Raw genomic sequence first — 22,179 nt, 5'->3', positions numbered from 1 at the left:
AAGGCGAAACTCGCCGCCATGAACGCTAAGAAAACGACCTGGAGATCGAAGAAGAAAAAGAAAACCACTGCTGAAGATTTGATGAAACTTGATGACACATCTGACTCGGAGGTAGCTCTTGATTCCCTTGGCCAATTTTTTAACAATCTTATTGACACTGATCCTTACCAGGATGACACTGGGGCCAGTCAGGCCGGGGAAGCTGAGGTAACTATTTTTTCCTCCAACTCAGAGCCCTTACCAAGACCCAAAGTTCGACGAGTGATCCGTAAAGTAAGGTTTTCTAACCCTTTGGCTCACTTGGATCCCAACTTTCATTTGAAAAAGCAGCAACATGAAAGCCGCCGTGAAGTTGGGATTGAAGATGAACCGGTTGTCATCCTTCAACAGACCCCTCGGAAACGCCCGAACGAGGTTTACTTATTGCTATCTTTAACTCGTTTTAATGAATCCTGCTCCTTGTATTTGTTTTAACTCTTTTCTTTTATCCTTTCAGGAGGTGTCTCGTTCCTCAGGAAACTCATCACAAACACAATTCCCGGCTTTCAAGACTGCTCCTGGGTAATCAGAAATCCTCCTTTCTTCCAGGTTGCTCAATTATATCTTTACGCTGACAATCCTGCAATATTTTTCCTTAGCGGCCAGGCTAAATCCAAGAAGGCGAAGGCAGCAAAACCGGCGGAAGACCCGCCAGTGCTGGCATCTGACCTGGCTAGGCCGCCTTCTCCATTAACTGACGCTCCAGAAGACCCGCCTATTGTCAATGAAGCAAATCCTCTGGAACCGTCTTTTGACGAAGCCACTAAGAATCCTTCTACAGCTGGACCGTCAAGCTCAACTGACCCGCCATCTCCACCTGCTCAAGATGTTCAAATTACTGGCAGCCGCTTTGTTGAGCTGAGGAACCCAACGGTGCTGGCTCGGTGCACAGCAAAGCAAGAGGCATTGGAGAGGCAGAAGGTTCGCTTTGATGTTGCCAACTATGACCGTCTCAATGCCAGTGACACTCCAGTCGCGAGTCTGAGATCGAGATGGTCAAGCAGCTTCAGTTGAAGTATGAGGTACGTTGTTTCCGGTTTACTAGTATTCCTTCAGCCCCCAAGTCTTCAGATTATGAGTAGAAACGGAATAACCTATAGACTTAAAATATAGGCCGAGACTTTTACCTCTGAATCTTTGCCTGATATTGATAGAACAAAACTTCACCTATAGTCCCCAAGGTCCGGTTTATTTTGATCATTAATGAATCAATACTTTAGAATTTAAAACCGTCTTCAAAGTACTTAATACTCCGGCTTAACCTTGATAAACTTGTTGAACTGTATACATTAGCCCCCAAGTGCCAAGTGCTGTTACTTTGTAAGGGACTTGGGACTTTAAATATGTTTGTAGAGTCGTAAAAAATTGATTTGGCATACATTAGCCCCCAAGTGTCAAGTGGTTTATTCGTAAAGTACTTGAGACTTGAATCTTGAATTTGGATATTTTAATTTGAAACCAAGTCTTGACTCATCTAAATGTTTTCACAGAATGCCTTGTCTGAATTGAACTCTCAATTGACTGACGCAAAGACCCGGCTAGCGAGTCAGGAATCAGAAATCAAATCTTCCACCTCCAAAATGCAAATAAGCCTTTCTGCAACGGAAAATTTGAAGACCGGCTTTGCTACTAAGGAGAAGACTTGGGAAATGAGAAAACACTGCTGACCCGACGAGCTGAGAAAGTCGAAACAGCTCTAAAAGAAATTTCAACAGAGTTGAACGGGTTAAAGGGCCGGGTGTCTCAGATGGTAGCTGCTATCTTTGGTAAGCTGCCTGATTTGACCTTTTGTATATTTTTTGCCAAACCGGAGTATAATCCACCAACTGACTCTGTAAAAAATTTATGCAGGTCCGCGAAGTAAGAATCTGAGCCAAGACTCGTTGATTAAGCTGAAGGCAGTATACACTTTGGTTGAACAATTGTATATCGGCGCACAACGGGCTCTAGCTGCCATCTCTCCTGCTAATCAAGGACCCAACCGGCTCAGCGACGTCCTGAAGAAGCTGTCCATCCTTCCTGCCAGGTTCCAAGAAGTAAAACACTCCTGCGCACGAGCCGGAGCTTTGACTGCCCTAAGCCGCTCCAAGGCTTGGGTGCCAGACCTAGACCCGGCAGACGTAGCAAGAGGCTATCCTACCGTGAAGGAGGACGGGTCTCCTTTTGATCAGGATGACTTCATAGCCTGCGTCCGCAGAGTCCGGCCTCAGGCGACTAGTCTTGGAGATGACACCAATGTGGACAAGTACCGGCCGGGTTTTGATAGTGAGAATAAGAAGATGGCCCCTCCCTCATATAAAGTAACAGACTTGATCCCACCAGTTAGAGAAGATACATTTGCCCCGGAGGTTGACCCGGTCGGCATGATTGACGACGAAGCCGAATTTGTCACCGTGAACGGCTTTGATTGGTCGAAACCCAACTTCCAGCAGACTCAAGATGGTGGACTGGCGAGGGAGGGACAATGAGCATCTTCATGGTCTTATAAAGCCTTGTAATAACTTAGTTGTTAAAACACGGCATGTTTGCTTATGCCATCGCGCATAAAATACTTATATGTGAATCTGTGTTTCCAGATGCCAATGTTTAATGCGTGCTTATGCATCATTTAATGCTTGTCTCTGCAATGTTTGAACTCTATTCCTGTAAATACAAAGAAAAGACTGGCATGGCAGTTTAGAACCAAACGGGTTTAAACATCTAATTTAGAGCCAATATATTTACCTCGATAAGAGCAGAGACAAATATAAATAAAGGTTAAGGGCTAATACGAACTTTTTAGTTAACGCAACAGATAAGCGTGTATAAGTAATGACCATACCTTGTCCCTTTTGATCCTTAGGTCGCTGGTTTAAATAATCCGGGTGATTGAATTTGATAACTCAATATTTATGAAAAGTTAACGCTTCTTGAATACTCAATGATCATTATACCTTAGTAGCTCATACCTTTTGATCCTTGAACCACCGGCTTGAATGACTCGGGCGGCTGTGTTGTCCAATAATTGAGCCGGTGAAGAAGACCGGGCTAATTTATTTGTAATATTGAAACAACAACAAACTAAAAGGCAAGCGACAGATAACAAGCATAATTTTAATCTTGTATTCAAAGGTTGGGGGTTTCTGATTTGAATACGACCAGTAAACCGGACCAAAGGGGTTAAGCTAAAGTTCAAATACGACCATATAGCCCCCAGTTGCTTTGGCGTTGTGCCGATCAAGAGGGTACCGACAGCTATGTTCTCTTTGGTTCGAATACGACCTATGTTTGAACAGGAAGCCCCCAAATGACCTTGAGAGGTTTTTAACGACCCTAATTCGAATACGATCCAAGTCGGACTCAAGGGGTTAAGCTATGATTCGGATACGATCAAGAAGCCCCCAGTGAGTTTTGGCCTTGAGCCGATCAAGAGGGTTACGACAGCTATGTTCTCTTTGGTTCGAATACGACCTATGTTTGAATAGGAAGCCCCCAAGTGACCATGAGATTTGCAGCTAGATTCGGATATGATCATAAGCTGGACCAAAAAGGTTAAACTTGATTCAAATGTGATCAGCTCCTTAATAGTCATTTATAGATAAGAAATAATAAAGATGCATAATCTTTGAAAAGAAAAGAGATCGATGGTCTTACTTTATTGCTTATCATAGTATATACAACATGAACATATGTACATGATGAGAGCCGGTGGCTCAGGTGTAATATGGCCGAAGTTGAGCAATGTTCCATGGCCGGCGGGTCTCCTCTTCCGACTTATGTGAGTCTGCATGCTCTCGAACGTCAATGAGGTAATATGGCCCATTGTTTAAATTTTTACTGACCACAAAGGGTCCTTCCCAAGGTGGGGATAACTTGTGTGCATCTGAGAGATCCTGGATGAGCCGGAGCACCAAGTCACCTTCCTGAAATGTCCTGGACTTAACCCGGCGGCTGTGATAATGATGCAGGTCCTGTTGATAAATTTCTGGCCGGGCCGCTGCAAAGTCTCTTTCTTCATCCAACAAGTTAAGTGCATCCTGTCTGGCTTGTTCATTATTAGCTCCAACATAAGCCGCCACACGGGGCGAGTCATGACGAATGTCACTAAGCAATACTGCTTCTGCTCCATAAACCATGAAGAAAGGTGTGTAACCCGTAGACCTATTGGGCGTAGTGTTGATACTCCGTAATACCGAGGGTAATTCCTCTACCCAACAACCCGGCGTTCGTTGTAAAGGAACCATAAGCCGGGGTTTGAGCCCTTTCAAAATTTCCTGATTGGCTCTCTCAGCTTGACCATTGGATTGAGGGTGACCTACAGAAGAAACATCAAGCCAGATGTGTTCTCGTTGACAAAATTCCTCCATAGCTCCTTGGGACATATTAGTGCCATTGTCAGTGATAATACCGTGTGGAAACCCAAAACGGAAAATCACTTTTTTCATGAACTGAACCATCGTGGCTGCGTCACATTTACTCACAGGCTCCGCCTCAACCCACTTGGTGAATTTATCAACTGCCACCAGGAGATGTGTCTTTTTATCCTTAGACCTTTTGAAAGGTCCCACCATGTCAAGCCCCCAGACCGCAAACGGCCAAGTGATTGGAATCATTCGGAGCTCTTGAGCCGGCACATGCGCTCGTCGTGCAAATTTCTGACATCCATCACATCTACTGACCAGATCTTCTGCATCCGCATGAGCCGTCAACCAGTAAAAGCCGTGACGAAATGCCTTGGCCACTAAAGATTTTGACCCGGCGTGATGACCACAATCGCCTTCATGGATCTCATGAAGGATTTATTGACCTTCTTTGGGGGAAACACACCGTTGAAACTCTCCGGAAACACTGCGATGATATAACTCTCCATCTGAAATCGTCATGGACTTAGATCGCCGGGTTATCTGTCGAGCCAGGGTCTCATCCGCTGGCAACTCTCCCCGGGTCATGTAAGCCAAGAACGGCACCGTCCAATCTGGGATGACATGAAGAGCCGCTACCAACTATGCATCTGGGTCAGGAACAGCTAAATCTTCTTCTGTGGGCAACTTGACAGAGGGGTTATGCAAAACATCCAAAAAGGTGTTAGGTGGTACCGGCTTACGCTGAGACCCCAGCCGGCTTAAAGCATCAGCTGCTTCGTTCTTTCGACGGTCAATGTGTTCCACATGATAACCTTTAAAATATCCTGCAACGGCATCAACCTCTTGGCGATAAGCCGCCATGAGAGGGTCCTTGGAATCCCACTTGCCAGATACCTGTTGAGCCACTAGATCTGAGTCACCAAGACATCTGACCCAGCTCAAGCTCATCTCTTTTGCCACTCGAAGACCATGGAGCAAGGCTTCATACTCTGCTGCGTTGTTAGTGCAAGGAAACATCAACCGTAACACATAACCAAATTTGTCACCTCATGGGGAAGTTAGCACGACTCCAGCCCCCGAGCCTTCCAACTACCTGGACCCATCAAAATGAATAGTCCAATACGTGTTGTCGGGCTTCTCTTCTGGCATCTGCATCTCTGTCCAGTCATTGATGAAGTCAACCAGGGCTTGAGACTTAATTGCAGTACGTGGGACATACTTCAACCCATGAGACCCAAGCTCAATTGCCCACTTGGCAACTCTCCCAGTGGCTTCTCTGTTTTGAATAATGTCTCCCAAAGGAGAAGAGCTAACCACAGTGATTGGATGTCCCTGAAAGTAATGCTTAAGCTTCCGGCTCGCCATGAACACCCCATAAACAAGCTTTTGCCAATGCGTATATCGTTGCTTAGACTCAATTAGCACTTCACTGACATAATAAACCGGCCTTTGAACCGGATGCTCTTTGCCAGCCTCCTTGCGCTCTACCACAATAGCCACACTAACAGCTCGTGAGTTGGCAGCCACGTATAACAACAGCAGCTCTTTCTCAATTGGAGCAGCCAGGACCGGCGGCTCAGCCAGCTATGCCTTCAGATCCTCAAAAGCAGCGTTCGTAGCATCGCTCCAAACAAAAACATCTGTTTTCTTCATCAACTGATACAGAGGCATAGCCTTTTCCCCTAACCGGCTTATGAACCGGCTCAAAGCAGCCACACGACCCGCCAGCCGCTGAACATCATTGACTCATGTTGGTTTGGCTAGGGATGTAATTGCCTTGATTTTCTCCGGGTTAGCTTCAATACCTCGATTAGACACCAAAAAAACCCAAGAGCTTGTCGGCTGGCACTCCAAAAACACACTTGGCCGGGTTAAGCATCATTTTGTAAACCCGGAGATTATCAAAAGTCTCTTTCAGGTCTGTGACCAAGGTTTCCTCTTCCCTAGATTTCACCACTATATCATCCACATAAGCATGAACATTGCGCCCAATTTGATTGTGAAGACAATTCTGCACACACCGCTGGTAAGTCGCCTGGGCACTCTTAAGCCCAAAAGGCATAGACACATAGCAGAAAGCTCCGAAAGGAGTTATAAAAGCTGTCTTCTCTTGATCCTTGACTGCCATCTTAATCTGATGATAAGCGGAATAAGCATCCAAGAAGCTCAATCGTGCGCAACCCACTGTAGCATCAATGATCTGATCAATACGGGGGAGATAAAAAGGATCAGCCGGACAAGCCTTGTTCAGACCGGTGTAATCCACACACATACGCCATGTGCCATTCTTTTTGAGTACAAGCCCCGGGTTAGCTAACCATTCGTGGTGAAAGACCTCCACAATGAACCCGGCTGGCAAGAGCCGGGCCACCTCTTCTCCAATGGCCTTGCGCCTTTCTTCATTGAACCGTCGGAGAAACTGTCTGACAGGTTTGAACTTTGGATCGATATTAAGAGTGTGCTTAGCGAGTTCCCTCGGGATACCCGGCATGTTTGAAGGTTTCCATGCAAAGATGTCCCGGTTCTCACGGATGAACTCGATGAGCGTGATTTCCTATTTCGGATCCAAGTTTGCGCTGATATGAACTGCTTGGATGAGTCGCCAGGTACAAAGTCAACCATCTTAGTGTCATCAGCTGATTTGAATTTCAACTCCGGCTCATGCTTTGTTTTCGGTTTATTTAATGACGTCATGTCTGTCGGGTCAACACGATCCTTGTAAAATTTTAACTCCTCTGTTGCACAAACAGATTCAGCATAGGCAGCATCACCTTCTTCACATTCCAAGGCTATCTTCCGGCTCCCATGTACTGTAATGGTTCCTTTATGACCCGACATCTTGAGTTGCAAATATACCTAACATGGCCGAGCCATGAACTTGGCATAAGCCGGCCGCCCAAACAGAGCATGATATGGGCTCTTGATCTTAACCACCTCAAAGGTTAATTTTTCCGCTCTGGAGTCATACTCATCCCCAAAGGCTACTTCCAGCTCAATCTAACCAACTGGGTATGCCGACTTACCAGGTACCACACCGTGAAAAATAGTGTTGGATTGTTTAAGATTTTTATCAGTCAATCCCATCCGGCGGAACATCTCATAGTAGAGGATGTTGATGTTGCTGCCTCCGTCCATGAGTACCTTAGTAAAATTGTATCCACCAACCTGAGGTGCCACTACCAAAGCCAAGTGACCCGGATTATCAACCTGGGGCGGGTGATCCTCTCTGCTCCACACAATAGGCTGCTCTGACCAACGTAGATAACGTGGAATCGCTGGCTCAACGTCATTGACGGCCCTCTTGTGAAGTTTCTGGTCCCTCTTACATAAACTGGTGGTAAATACATGATACTGCCCACTACTCAGCTGCTTCGGGTTGCTCTGATAACCGGATTGCTGCTGCTGATTTCCTTGGTCGGGTTGCTGATTATATCCTCCTTGGTGACCAGGATAACCTTGACCTTGAAAACCCCCTCCGCCTGAACCGGCGCCCGGGCCCTGAAAGCCGCCTCCACCTGAACCGCCACCTGGGTCGTGACCCCCCATCAAATGCATTTTAATTTTTAAATGCCTTCATGATCGTGCAATCTTTCCACAGGTGAGTGGCTGGCTTCTCCCGGGTGCCGTGCGTTGGACAAGGTTCATTCAACAATTGCTCAAGGGTGGGACCTGACCCGCCTGACCGAGAGGGCCGTCTCCCCTTGTGCCGTTGATTTCCACCCTGTGTATTAGTGTTAGCAACAAACTCATCAGCCTTACGTTTATTACCTCCCTGATTCACCGGGTTATGCTGGTGATCCTTGCCGTTGACGTTCTTCTTTTCCTTTGTTGCCTTTTCTTCATCAGACATCGGGTCCTTGGTAGTATTAGAATCAGCATACTTGACGAGAGCCGTCATCAACGTTCCCATGTCATTACAGTCACGCTTAAGCCGCCGCAGCTTCTGCTTCAGAGGTTCAAAACGGCAATTTTTCTCCAACATCAAAACTGCTGAGCCAGCATCCATCTTATCAGATGAATGTATTATCTCCTTGACCCGGCGCACCCAATGGGTTGTAGATTCACCATCCTCTTGCTTGCAATTGGTCAGGTCCACAATCGACATTGGCTGCTTACACGTGTCCTTAAAGTTCTGGATGAACCGTGCTTTCAACTCTGCCCATGAGTCGATAGAATTGGGTGGCAACCCCTTCAACCAAGTCCGAGTTGTTCCATCCAACATCATGGTAAAATACTTGGCCATTGCAGCGTCGCTAACCTCCAATAATTCCATAGCAATCTCATAACTCTCAATCCAAGCCCCCGGCTGTAGGTCAGCCGTGTAATTAGGCACCTTACGAGGCCCCTTGATATCCTTTGGCAACCGCTCATTGCGTATGGCCGGTACCAAGAAAGGTACGCCTCCGGTTCTTGTGGCCACTCCTGCCTCAACCGAGGTTGCTGGATAAGCCGGAAAGGTTTGATGAGTCGCCTGCTCTGCCGCTATTTGAGCCGCTTGTTCCGCCTCTTGACGAATCCTCTCTTAATCCGCCTCTTGACGAATCCTCTCTTAATCCGCCAAGATGTGGCGTTGAGCATTACTTGACATCTCTGCAGACTCCATGTGCCTACTGTAACTCAGGCTTCGGCTTGGGAGAGGAGTTGAATGAATCTTGTCTCGACTGTAGGAGTATGCATCCTGCTGGGCCAGGGTTGTCTGAAGTAGTTCTCTTACCCTCCGGGTTTCAATTGCTGCTGGCGAGTCGCCTTCCATTGGGAGAGCCGCCAAACGAGCCGACGCTGCGATGAGGTTTTCCAGAGGGTTGGAGAAGTGACCCGGAGGTGTTGACACATAACGAGGAGGAGTTGTATTTATACGAGGTGGCTCCATGGCGCATGGCTGAACTGGTGCACCGGGTGTCGTGACCTGGTTTGCCTCTGGCGGGTTGCTCCCCCCAGCCCCGGGTGTATGGAACGGGTTCCTCGGATCCAGCGTTAGAGGTAGACGCGACTGAGTTTTCTGATGCCTCCTCCTCATGACCTCGTTTCATGCGTTAAGATCCACCGAGAGCCGGAAAGTTTCTGCTTGAAGCTGCTGAGCACGAGCATCCAGAGCTGCTCGTTCTGCTGCCATCCGGGTTTCTTCTGCGGCTAGATTTTCCTTAGCTTGCACCATCTCCTCCCGCACGCATGACACTTCTGCGTCATGCTGGGTTTTATCCGCTGGCTCTACCACGGCGGTTAACAGAGTCGTCAGCCTAGCCATGAGGTTCATTAGAATCTGAGCCGGGGGCGCGTGGGGTCTCCTGACCCGGCTGCTGCCGACCCGGTAGCTTCTGCTGCCGCTGCGGTAGAGTTCTGCCCGGGCTGCGTCCCCTCCATGAAGACTCCGACCCAATTCGGCGGCTCAAGGGGGTCCGAAATACTGCTGCCATCGGAACAACCCCCGAGCATGCCGTCTTGCAGCTGGTACAACGAGTCTGTCTCACCTGTTGATGATGCAGTATCAGAGCAGATGGTCGTCTCCCCGCCTTCCACCAATCCTTCGGAGTATTCACCGCCGTGGATGCAGCCTACGAAGGCATGTTTCATGACAGATTGAACACGGGTGGTCCTGGTGCACTGAGCCGTTTCGATGAGGTTGGTGTGGACGTCCGTCTCAGGGCCTGACTCGCCGATCTGGCTGATGAAGACGTGAATTCCGCCGAAGGGGACCCGGTACCCGTACTCGATTGAGTCGTCTTCGGGGCCCCAGCCTTCGTCGTCGATGTAGAGCTTGCCGCGACGACTTCTGGTCATCCGGCCCACAGCGTATCCCTTGAGCCCTTCGAAGTTGCCCTTCAAGAACTCAAATCCACCGTGCGCTGACCCCACGATGGGCGCCAACTGTCGTGGAGTTGACACGGCAGATGTCCTAGAGCAAGGACTTAGTCGTAGGGCCATCGCACTAGGAAGCTTAAAGGGGTTAATCGGGACAAAGGACACGAGAGAGTTTTATACTAGTTCGGCCCCTTACGATGAAGGTAAAAGCCTACGTCTAGTTGGGTTTGGTATTGCTGAAGTTTCGATCTCCAAGGGGCTCAACTCGCCGGCTTGGTTATCGATTTGGTTGTTTCTTGCCCTAAGCCGCCATCGGGTCGTCCCCTTATATACATGGGTTGACGCCTGGTGGCCTACAGAGTCCCGGCCGGCTCATAATCGTGTCCGGCTCGGTGACTTCCTTTACATGCCTTTCTTTACAAGTCTTTCCTTACATACAACGGTTTACAATATCGGGCCTTAAGCCGGCCCAGGCCTTTGGGCCTTCTATATGTTTAATAAACTATCATCTCGAATGTATATTGGGCTTCTTATGTAGCCCGCCATTAGGGCTGACCCGGCCCCTCCTGGGCGGGTCATACTGGTAGTAATATCCCCAACAATAACTATGCGCTATTTTGTCAATTGCTGAACAGTAATTCGTTTACCCACCGTTGCTATGCTTATGAGAGAGATGCCTCTTGTGAAGCTATGGCCCCCGGGTCCATTCTCCGTTATTACAAAACCTTAAATTTGCTCGTTGTTTTTATTTTATTGTATTTACCTATCACTACCAAATCTAATCCTTGCAATTGGTGAGGGGGATTGACAAGCCTCTTGCCTTCATTGGGTGCAAGCATTTTCTTTGTATGTGTGCAGGTACCGTTCAAGTTCTTTGCGTGGTGTCTCCTATTGGTTCAATAAACGTTGGTTCTTAACTGAGGAAATACTATATGCTACTATATTACATCACCCTTCCTCTTCGGGGAATCCCAACACCTATCACAAGTAGCAGAAGAATTTCTGGCGGCATTGCGAGGGAGGCTTCACCAAGGAATCCAGGTTCTTTCACACACATTTATCAATTTGCTTGTTTTTATTTTCTTTGCCATTTGCCTTTTATCTGCCTCTTCTTTTTCATTCTCCTCCCCCTTCACTAAAAATAAAAATACCAAAAATTCCTTGCGTTCTATCTTTTCTTGAATCGCTATCATGGAAACTACCCTTCCTATTCCCCCATTCAGAGGGCTCTGAGGTCCTAAACTTTAAACAATCACATGTTGAATCCTTGACAAGAGCCTGTCATGGAATGCTAGAGATACATGAAAGAGCTACCCCAAAAGCTTTTACGTTGGTTTCTCCCTTCGTCATAGACATATTCTAAACTTAATATTTAAAGGAGATTTTATTAGTAATAACGTCTTTGACTCATTTGAAATATTGAAAAAATTGCTAGGGAAACCAAGAATAGAAATTCCTCCCATTCTAGTAACTTGAAGACAAATGAAACTTCTGAATGAAACCAAAACTAGTATGGATGGATTTTAAGGCTTTGTACAACTTTAACAATAAGTTTAGTAGCAATGTTGTCACTCAAAACAAGAAGTATGATGTCTTGGAACAAAAACTTGAGAATTACCATCCAAAGATGGATCATTTATTGCAAGTAATTGATGAACGCAAAGAAAATAAATTTGGGGAAGTGTAAGGTTGGAAATATTTCTGAGCCCCTAAGAAATGGAATAATCAATAATGGCACAAGCAATGATAATACGTGAAAATATGCATTATCGCTAGCTAGGGGCATTAAACAATATCACTTGTTGGGAGGCAACCCAATAGTATCTTTATTTCTCCTTTCTGTTTTGTGTGTCAACATGATTATTGCTACTGTAGTAATTATGTTTGTAGCTTTTATTTTGATTTTTGTGTCAAGTAAACACTTTAGGTTGATGTGGATGATTGTTGAATTGATCGTGTGCAGAAACAAAAACTTTTTCGTCCAGTATATGAATTATCATTCTGTACTGGAACGTGATCAATTGCTGAATTTTTCCACAGTATCGCGCTGCAAATTGTTTACGTAATCCTAATGTTTTAGAATTTTTGGAGTTACAAAAGTATGACTAAAAATTCCACATTATGTATTGTTCCGTTTTAGACAGATTCTTTGCATAATGTGCTTATTTTGAAGTTTCTATGGATTGTATCATGAAGATGATAGAATACAGTAGGTATTATGCAAGAACAATTATGAATCTATATTTGATAGTATCTAATTTAATGGTTTTCATTATTATACTAATGGATCTCACGAGGTTTTGTTGAGTTTTGTGTGGCCGAAGGTTTCAAGACTTGGGTGAGATGACGATGAAAGAAAGAATAAGGAGTGGCAACACCCTAAGCTTGGGGGTGTCCAAGGCACTCCAAGGTAATATTCAAGGAAGATCCAAACATCTAAGCTTGGGGATGCCCCCGAAGACATCCCGTCTTTTGTCTTCAATCTATCGGTAATATCACATAGAGCTATACTTTTATTCGTCGCATGATATGTGTTTTGCATCGAGCACTGTGTGTTTTAGTTTTATTTGTTGGCTTGTTTCCATAATCATTGTTTCCCGATCACACCAATTAGGAGAGACACACATTCATCACAATTTATAGAATGCTCATTGAACTTCACTTATATCTTTTGAGTTGAAGCAGTTGCTCATGTACTTCACTTGTATCTTTAGACCACAGCGTGAAATATTTTATAGAAATAAATTTCACTCTCTTGCTTCACTTATATCCTTTTTGAGAGTTAAATAGGTAGTGGCAATTTGTATGAGTTATATGTTTGGTCCAAAATGATAGGTATACAAGGGTGGTATAGTAAAAAATTGCATGTAGATCACCGAATATGTGCAATTGATAAATGGTATTGAGGTTGTCATATGAAGGTTTACTGGTTGATAATCACGGTCTAGTAAAAATATCAATGTTAAGGTTTGTGATTTTCCACTCATTAAAATGTCGGTCATGGCATGGCTAGAAAGTTGGAGCGTAATTTATAGTTGAGTGATATCCCTTGTGTTGTCCAAATCGGGGGTGCGCGATGGTTAACTCCTCCCAACCTCCCACCTAGGGGCATGCGAGTAATACTTTGATTTGAGGGCTAATAGGCTTTCACATTAAATACTTGAGTTCTGTGTGACTAATATGAGTTTGTGGACTATAACCACTTCCACCTATCCATATTTTGCCAGCCTGCAGGGGTGGGGTTTTGATCTCCGTTTTTTCTCTTTTTTCTTTCCTTCTTCTCGTGTGAGAGAGATGGGATTTTTTTTTCTTTGGTAGGAGATGGAAAGGGAGCAACCAATCACGTGTGAGGCCCCAGATCCCTCCACCAGTCAAATCATGATCATCCACTTCTCCTACATCCAACGCTCCTAAAACCCTCCCCTCATACACTTGTACTTTAGTTACTACAGGCGGGCGGAAAAAGTTACTAGTGGCGGGCACGCATTGCTGCCCATTAATAGTAACTCAAGTAGCAGCGGCGGGCCTGGATTGGCTTATATAAAGTGCGCTACCGCCGGGTTCCAACCAATTGTAACTAAAATATTAAATACATTGATGAAACGCCCCCTGTGAGTCATAACACTCGATCTTAACTTCAAGTAGTGGGGGCTTAGTAAATCATGGCAAGTGAAGCATCCCATAAAGTGCCATAGTGAATGCCAAAGGTTGCTGGCATGCTGTTATAATTCGTGTATCATCCATCTAAGGATGGCAATGGGTAGGGTATAAGGTAGGTAGAGCAATACCATACTCATATCTGTGTAGTCAATGGATACAAAATTCTATCCATACCCACACCCATACCCATGGATACGAAACTTTACCCGTACCCACACATGACGGATACCCTTACCCATTGGGTACCCAACGGGTAAATCAAACAGTACATAAGTTATTCACTATTTTACATTCATCCATAGCACATTTGACAACATTTATCCCAACTCAATAACAGATAGACGGGTACAAGACAATTATCTCAATTCAAATTTACAACTGGTGACAACTTTAACATAGATTAAAATGCTCACGACACACTTCACCAAATAACATCTGCCAAATATATAACATGCCGGTATACACATCTAGGGTATGGGTATATCCATGGGTACAAGACTATATCCGCGCCCTACCCATGACTTAACGGGCAGGGTATGGATACAACCCGTGGGTATAAAACTGTGTCCATATCCTACCCATGCGGGTACGGTATCCGCGGGTATCCGTACCCATGGGTAAAATTGCCATCCTGATCCATCCGACTAACAATATATTACCTGATGTTCGACTGACTGATAGTGATCCAATTGAGCGGGTAATCTTCTCCGATGATGCCCACTCCAACTGATGGCCTGCCCTATATCACCGCTAATGTTTTGGGTCTTCACGTCATTGTGAGCCTACCTGGCGGGAATAACCTCATCAGACGATGGCCGCCTCCACCCCCAAACTAGGGACCTAGCACCGCCACCCGGATCAATCTTGCTGGGACCTAGCTCTACCATCCGGATGGACCCAGCCGCAGGATGGTGCACCGCTTCAAAGTTCAATGCCTCATGGGGAACAAACAAGTGAAACAACCGGTTGATTGAGTTTTGATGAGGAATCAATCCAAGATAGCCAATGCTTCTGTTGGTTAGAGAAAATAGATGAAGAGCCATTTGCATTTTTGGTCGACAAAATAGAGATATGAAAATTTCAACTGAATTTTCTTGTATGATATGTTTGTGTCTCATGATATTAATGTGGTCCATTAGGTGCATAGCTCTTGTGACATATTCCCGTGCCATGGTTTTGGGACTATGAATTTTCAAACTTCTTATGCAGGTGTTCACTGGCATTGTTTATTGTGTTGTATGTATGCTTCACGATTATATTACAATGACACGAGAAAGTATGTTGCTCCAAGAGAATCACACGGTTGAAGAAGTTGATTTCCTATTGGAAGGAAAAACAAGCAGGTAAGCGAAGCCCAGGGCGATGAACCGGAGGAAATACCTTAGCATCAGGGCTATCAAGCTTATGCTTATATAGAAAAGATATTAGGATTATGCATGAAAGCAGTTATAAGACCTGCCTTAGGTTGTATTTCCGTTCTATGCAATCGAAAGGGGTAAAGCCCGTTCTAAAAAAAAGACCTGGTTGCTTATTCAGGTGCAAGTTGACAATCAACGAGACAAGTGATACAAGCAGATTTGTAGATAAATGAGTACAGAACTACTCCCTTCGTTCACAATTATAAGGATGTTCTGACTTTTTTCTAGATCGGTCGTATATAGATGAAATATCCAAAACATCTTACAATTAGAAATGGAGGTAGTACATTAGAACAATTTGACAGTATAAAACTGATGCATTAACTTGTATTTTTAGAACATAAAGATTATAATAATTTAGCTATAAGAAAGATTACAATAACTTAAAGTCTGACACTGCCTTGAAAAAGTAGAGTGCCACTGCCACAAGGAAAGCGTGATAGATGAATGAAATTAGACCCTGCTCCTTTTCTGTGACACGAGAACCATTTATGCCTAGCAAAGGGACAACAAATATCAGATCAATGACTACTAAACTACTCCCTCCGTCTCATAATATAAGAACGGTTTTATATTATGGGACGGAGTACTAACCAAATCCCCGCAAAAAGAATATAGTAAATCAATATGATCAAAGCAGAAATACAACAAAAAGAAAACTAAATCAATATGATCGAATACAAAACAGAACTTATCCGCAAAAAAATAATATGAAACAGAAATACACAACCGAGTATCAAGATGTAGCATTACTCGTGTTTTGATATGCACAAACTTGCATTTTCTCTTCTCTAACAAAACTCAACATTGACACACCATACCGCACATGACACAAGTGACCCCCAACAATACAAAAACCAATGCACACCTTGGAAAAATCACTTGCGTTTTCTCTTCTTTAACAGAACTCAACAGTGACAAACCAACCATCACATGTCATAAAAGTGATCATGTTACAATGGTTATCAGAACAGTACCACATACATGCTAATTGCAAAAGGAGCAAGAGGAAACTTCCCCACGGGGCTGTGATGCTCGGAGAGGTAGCTTAAAAGATAGTAAATGCCTACTATTGAAAAACGTCTTACATTATGGGACGGGGAGAGCATCAAGAAGGACGCTCTAGTGTGGATTTTAAGAACACACAGGAGACGTCAAGGCAGCACATGTTGGGTGAATGGGTGTTGTCTGGGCTGGGAATGACAGAGCAGAGATGTTCCAGTGCCCCTTTTTCTTTGAGGTTTTCATGCTTGATGCATGCCTGGTGTGCTTGGAAGCACAGAAACAACAAGTTTTTCGACAATGTGCCGCCCAACCAGGAATTCATGGCTGATTAAGTCAAGGACCATAAAATTATTTCTTTGAGGTTTTTACGCAGTTCAAATTGAGTTCCATTTCAACCATAGGCTTCAAAGTAGTAACACTTCCTATTGTAAATATTTTGCCCCGATTATATTCAGTACTACAATGCAGTCAGAGTATGTGTCTGTTTTCTCGAAAAAGGGAGTTTCCGGCAAATTCTCATGCTAATTTGGTGCCCAAGCAAAAGTTGATTGCACAATTCATATCACAAATGGTGATCACACTACATATATTTCCAATGACTATAGTTGTAGCTAGTATCTACGGAGTGTTATTTCACTAGTTGTAAATACAAAGAAGAATTGCAACTTATGTTTGTGCAATCATGAATGCTATGTTGTATATCTCAAATCTAATCAAAGGCCAAAAGATAAAGTTGCCCTACTGATATGATATTACTTATAAGTTTGCGACCATTGAGGTATTCCAGATCATACTCACCCCCTCACGCCATTTTCTCTTCACTTTCCAACTAGGTTGCACATTACCCTGATAAAGAAGCCCCCCTTTGTTCCTACAAGCATAGGTGTGAAAATAATCAGCTCAACAAGTAGCATATATATGCTCGAATTAAGTAACAACAAAGCACGGAAACAACTCGCTCACCAAGTGGGGCGATAGCAACAGGTGAAGATATGGTAGATGAGGCTACAAGGACTCGGTACACCACGTCTGACACACCCATCCGCTGTTGGCAACCATGTCCCAGTGGCAAGGTGGTAATGTCCAAGATAAATTTCCTTGTTATGGAGTTGTACAATAGAGTCACCCACAATGGTGGGGTGCACTCTACTGCTGACACTCAAGACCCTTTCTTCAACAAAGAGAGCATTTCCTCCGATGCTCGTTACTGGGGCAATCCTGTCTAGGATAATGTCAGATAGTCTGTAAACCTCAACGTCGAGTGAACCAGAAAGGTAACGGCCGATCACCAGGATCTCCGAATCACATTCTGCGAGGTAGTAATAAGGCTTCTGAGGTTTGCCTGCCAGACATGTGGCAATCAACTTAGGTGCCGGTAGATAACACAAAATTCTATCAAAGTCCTCCTTCTCCCCGTGCCCCGGCAAGTCAATCTGGAAAATCTGAAGCTCGCTGCCATTTGTGGGAGTGTGCAAGGTATACATCTTGCCTTGGAACGACAGTGGCCTCCAACCATTTGATATGCTCCATGTCGAGAGCCGCCATTGCTGGTCCATGGTGGTGGCACAGGCTACCCGTCCCAATTTAAAGAGCCCAATCATGGCGGTGACGACTCCATCCGCGCTCACTGTGAATGAGGTAGCACCAACGGTCCTCAGAACGTTCCAGCTGAACATCTTCTCTTGGGAGGGTGCTAACCCTGCTAGAAGGGTGGCGAGCGGAGGGAGGTCCACAATGTCGTCGGTGAAGGGGTGGAGGAGGCGGATGACGGTGTCCTCGTCCCGCTGCAGCAGCAGGATCCCGTCGACCGAGTCGAGGACGCAGTGGTTGCTGAAAAGCGGGAGCCGGGCGCGGACGATGGCGCCGGTGGACAGGTTGATGAAGCGGATGTACCCGCCCAGCTTGCGGTGGCCGGGGTGGATGCCGTGGCCCTCGGGGAGCATCATCCAGCGGCGCGGGTGGAAGCGCGGGTCGTGGAGGCCGCGGCCGCGCGGGGAGACGGTGGCGGAGCGCCAGTAAGGGCAAACCGCACGGAATCGGACATAGTCAAGCAAGTCAGCAGCCAAGACCCGCCAACCGATCAGGCTGACCAAGTCTTCGTGCAGCGACGCCCACGAAGATGCATCGGATTGCAAGGTGGCGGCACGACGGCGCTTCCTGCACGCAGTCATCGCGGAAGGGCGATTGCTGCTGCAGGCAGCCAAGGCCGATGGGCGCTTCCGATTCATCGATGAGCAAATAGCAGACCTGGTTGGCAAAAGAAAGACAGATCGAAACGGAATAGATCAGATCGTGGAATAGATCAATCATACCACACAAGAACGAAAGAAAATAAATTATGCCCGCGCACCAACTGACTTTGAGGTCCGGTCAACGGCGACGTGACCCGTCCCAGATCCAGCCGAGGCGGTGGCTGCGGAAGAAGAAGAAGTGGGCCAATTCTTCCTTGTATCGGCAGTTCTGAAAGATCTCTACGGGAGTCCGTACGTAGTCGTTTCGTTACCGGCGCGCGTCGGGAAATTTTTTAGCCCAATCGGTGCCAAATTTTGGCAACCTTACAAAAGATTGCCAAATGTTGGTAACATTTGATTTGGCCAAATATTGGCACTGCCAAATGTTTATAACAAACCAACCAGTGTTTTTGTCCGAAAGGACCACCCGCCCAGTTGAGTTGACAAAAAGAACCAACTCTAGGTGGGATTGACAAAACTACTATGGCGGCAGGTGCGGCAGCCGACACGTGGCATCTGCCGCTGTCGAGGCAACGAATCTGACAGTGAGTGCTAGGAGTACAAATAGGGACGGAACCTAACTACGGCACCTGTGTAACACTCGGATTTAGCGACTTCATGCCCCTTTCTTAGAGGTAGTAGCCCTAGGTCTCGTGTCCGAAGGCTTGTGTCTTCTCTTGGGGTATATGATTACAGTAGGTTGCGAACCCTTGTCATGGCAATGGAGGGGGTTTATATAGAGTGCGCCCACCCTCATCAATGCTATGATACAAAGGGGAGATAAGAGGGGAGTAACTATAGGCGTTACTGGTAACTGCCGCTATAACTACACTTGAAGTCCAACGTTAATCCCCTCGGTCATTGCGGCTCCCACATCGCCCCTTCGTCTCCTGTGAGTGGTGTTGGTGAGGCTGACTAGTGGGAAGACGTCCAAGTGGCTAGACTGTATCCGAGTGGATACCCTAGAATGCACATCTGAATGCGCTTACGGTCCGGAGACCTTCCAATTATGGTGTGGGACCTGTAGTGCTGAACCAGTCGTCATGGGGGAAGGACATACGATCAAAGACATTAAGTAACCACACCCTTGGAAGCCGTAGTTTTGTTGGGAAGAAGCCCGCGTGGGACAAGCTGGACGCTATACTTGCAGCAAAGGGCATTCCAAATCACTTCGAGCAATTCAAAGACCCCCTCGAACATAACTACGTCAGGGGTTGATACCATTATGATCATAAGTCAGGGGATTTTTCGCGGATCACCAAACGAGGAGACTCGAAGAAGAACTGAAAAGGCAGCGTGCGGAACCTCAGAGCTTGTAAGGGTCCATGGCCAGGTGGAACCCTCCTCTTAGCCGGTCGATCAACGTGACCATCGGCAAGGAACCGTTAGTGCTGTCGGCGGGTGGCCGTGTGAACGGCGCCATATGCGGTGCCAAATGGGATTATCATTATCCCGACGACCACGAGCTGCAACGGCGGAAAAGGAGAGCCAACAAGTAGACTATCGAACAGAAAATAAATGTAGCCACGGCCGCAACAACAGCCGACATCGAAGCACACATCAACACGCAAAGCCAAGCCCATGCCGAAGCCATGCTGCCTTCAATAATCGAGAGCGTGAAGCAATGGATCAAAAACGACGAAATAGGAAACTTTGTCATCATCACCCAAAGGATAGCAGCCCTTCTGTCTCTTTCATTGGCAACCCGTCGCCAATGGCTGATCTCAACGCTCTTATGAAAGACACTCCATAAGTATATTATCATCCAACCATTACCGCGTTGTTTGTATGTGTGTTATCAGCTCTGATGTGTGTGTATTATCATACTATTTACACATAAGTTATCGGGATGTGTCTTTTAACGATTATTTTATCGGGTGAAAAGTTACCATGATATTTGTACGTCAATTATCAGTTCGGTTGTGCGTATATTACCATGTTATTTTCACAAAAGTTACCAGGGTATGTTTTCGACAAAAGAATCCCTTGATCAAAGTATTGCAGTGTTTCGAGTAAGCTATCAGCACCGCGATGTGTATATTACCATGATAGAGTAACCGTGGTATGTTTCAATGCCGACACCAGTGAGAAGTGGTATCCACTGTGGGCTGGCGTCAATGCGGGACGGCCGCTCTAAAACGGCTGAATGCGGGCAGCTGGCAAGGAAGGAAGGTTTTGGATGGGCCACGGTTACTAGACGCAGGCGTGATTGCGACATGGACTTCTGGTACCCCCCCCCCACCCCCCCCCCCCCCCCCCCACAAAAAAAACCACGGCTTTGTTTCCGGCTTGCAGAAAAAAGTGTATTCGGACAGCCGAATAGTCCGATACAGAACTGTGTAATTCAGATGGTTGCTGACGGTTTGAGGGTCCGTATTGAAGATGCTCTAATTTTGTTCATGGGAGAAAGACATTTGATTGAAAAACACTGAGCAAAGCCTAAAAAGGAAGGACATTTTTTAGAAAAAAAACATATTTGGCGGATATTCAAATTAAGGGCCTACTTATCAATGGGCAAGAGCAAATGTACATCTCGGTTGGTTACGTGAGCAAGTTGTTTTTGCTCTGCTTCTAACGACCAGAGGTGAGTCCATCCAGCGCACATTTCACTTTTTTATCCAAGAAAGAAAATAAATCGATCATTGGTGGGCTGTGGCATGCGCGATATACGCCCGCAATTAAATGAGGCGATAAGTTTTTCTTAAAAAAATGAGGCGGTAAGTACATGCAAAGCGGTTGGGACCGTGCGATTCTAATCTAGCGACAATGAAAGCATTCCGATCTATTACAAGAATCCAGTTGTTTGGAAAATAGATAACTTACAAGTGACACGAGAAGGGATGCGTCTCCGAGAAGAGATAACGATAACCGCATGACAGTTGCTAAACTAAGGCAGTTGTTAATTAACCAGATATTATTAGGCATATAATTAATCCTTAACAATGGCAACAGGGATCTGATCTGCTATATATCATCTTGACAGTTGGTTGTCACATGTCGAATGCCCAGTCAAGCAAGCAGAGACGCTTGCTGTCCCAGGCAGCCGCAACCCCGGCATATCAACAGAACATTTGCAACTGTTTGGCCATCAGTAACAAGCACAAACCGTGCAAAATATTCATTTATATATGCTGAAAGATTTGACAACCAACCAACCATTCCTTATCTTTCATGATTCAGTAGCACACTAAAAACCATGGGCATGCTGAAAGATTTGAAAGGCAACCAGACGTCTATCATTTAGCAGGCCACCACAACCAAACTCACACATGGTCCAACATATATTCATGCTAAATAACAAGATATAATAGATGATGGTCACAAGACATGAAAGGATAACACACCAGTACGTACGAGTGTCATTTTTCACACTCAAAAAAAACAGACAGGTTCCGGTTCATAAAGGGAGAAAACCAAAACAAAAGTTCACAGCTAGTAATCGCGACAAAACGTATGCACAAGATAACCGAGTAGGCGCATTGTTGGACCCTCCAGATTTAAGAACCAATTAAGCTCCTGCAGACCTGGCCATCAGCAAGTAACCTGTAAAGTGAGGTTACTACGTAAGCTTCCATCACAATTACAGAGGTGATACAACTTCTATAGAAAAACAAACAAGCAATGCACTCACCACTTCACTCCGTGTGCCGGCATGCGCAAGAGCAACTCCAGAGATCGCTAACG

The 22,179-nt window shown here is 45.6% G+C and overlaps 1 protein-coding gene across 1 annotated transcript; it reads right to left on the bottom strand.

Annotated features, from left to right (window-relative positions):
- Positions 1-17,223: 17,223 nt before the first annotated feature.
- Positions 17,224-18,435, bottom strand: LOC125537958. The gene has a single exon (XM_048701277.1). It carries the CDS (start codon positions 18,433-18,435, stop codon positions 17,224-17,226), a length of 1,212 nt encoding a protein of 403 aa, XP_048557234.1.
- Between the last annotated feature and the right edge of the window lie 3,744 nt (positions 18,436-22,179).

The sequence above is a fragment of the Triticum urartu genome, chromosome 2 (assembly GCF_003073215.2).
Source record: "Triticum urartu cultivar G1812 chromosome 2, Tu2.1, whole genome shotgun sequence".
Classification (NCBI taxonomy): Eukaryota; Viridiplantae; Streptophyta; class Magnoliopsida; order Poales; family Poaceae; genus Triticum; species Triticum urartu.
Note: the sequence above shows the minus strand (reverse complement) of the source record. Positions and strands in the feature narration are given on the sequence as shown.

Excerpts from the sequence above, each read along its gene's own strand:
- LOC125537958 (XM_048701277.1), bottom strand. The coding sequence starts at position 18,435 with ATGACTGCGTGCAGGAAGCGCCGTCGTGCCGCCACCTTGCAATCCGAT.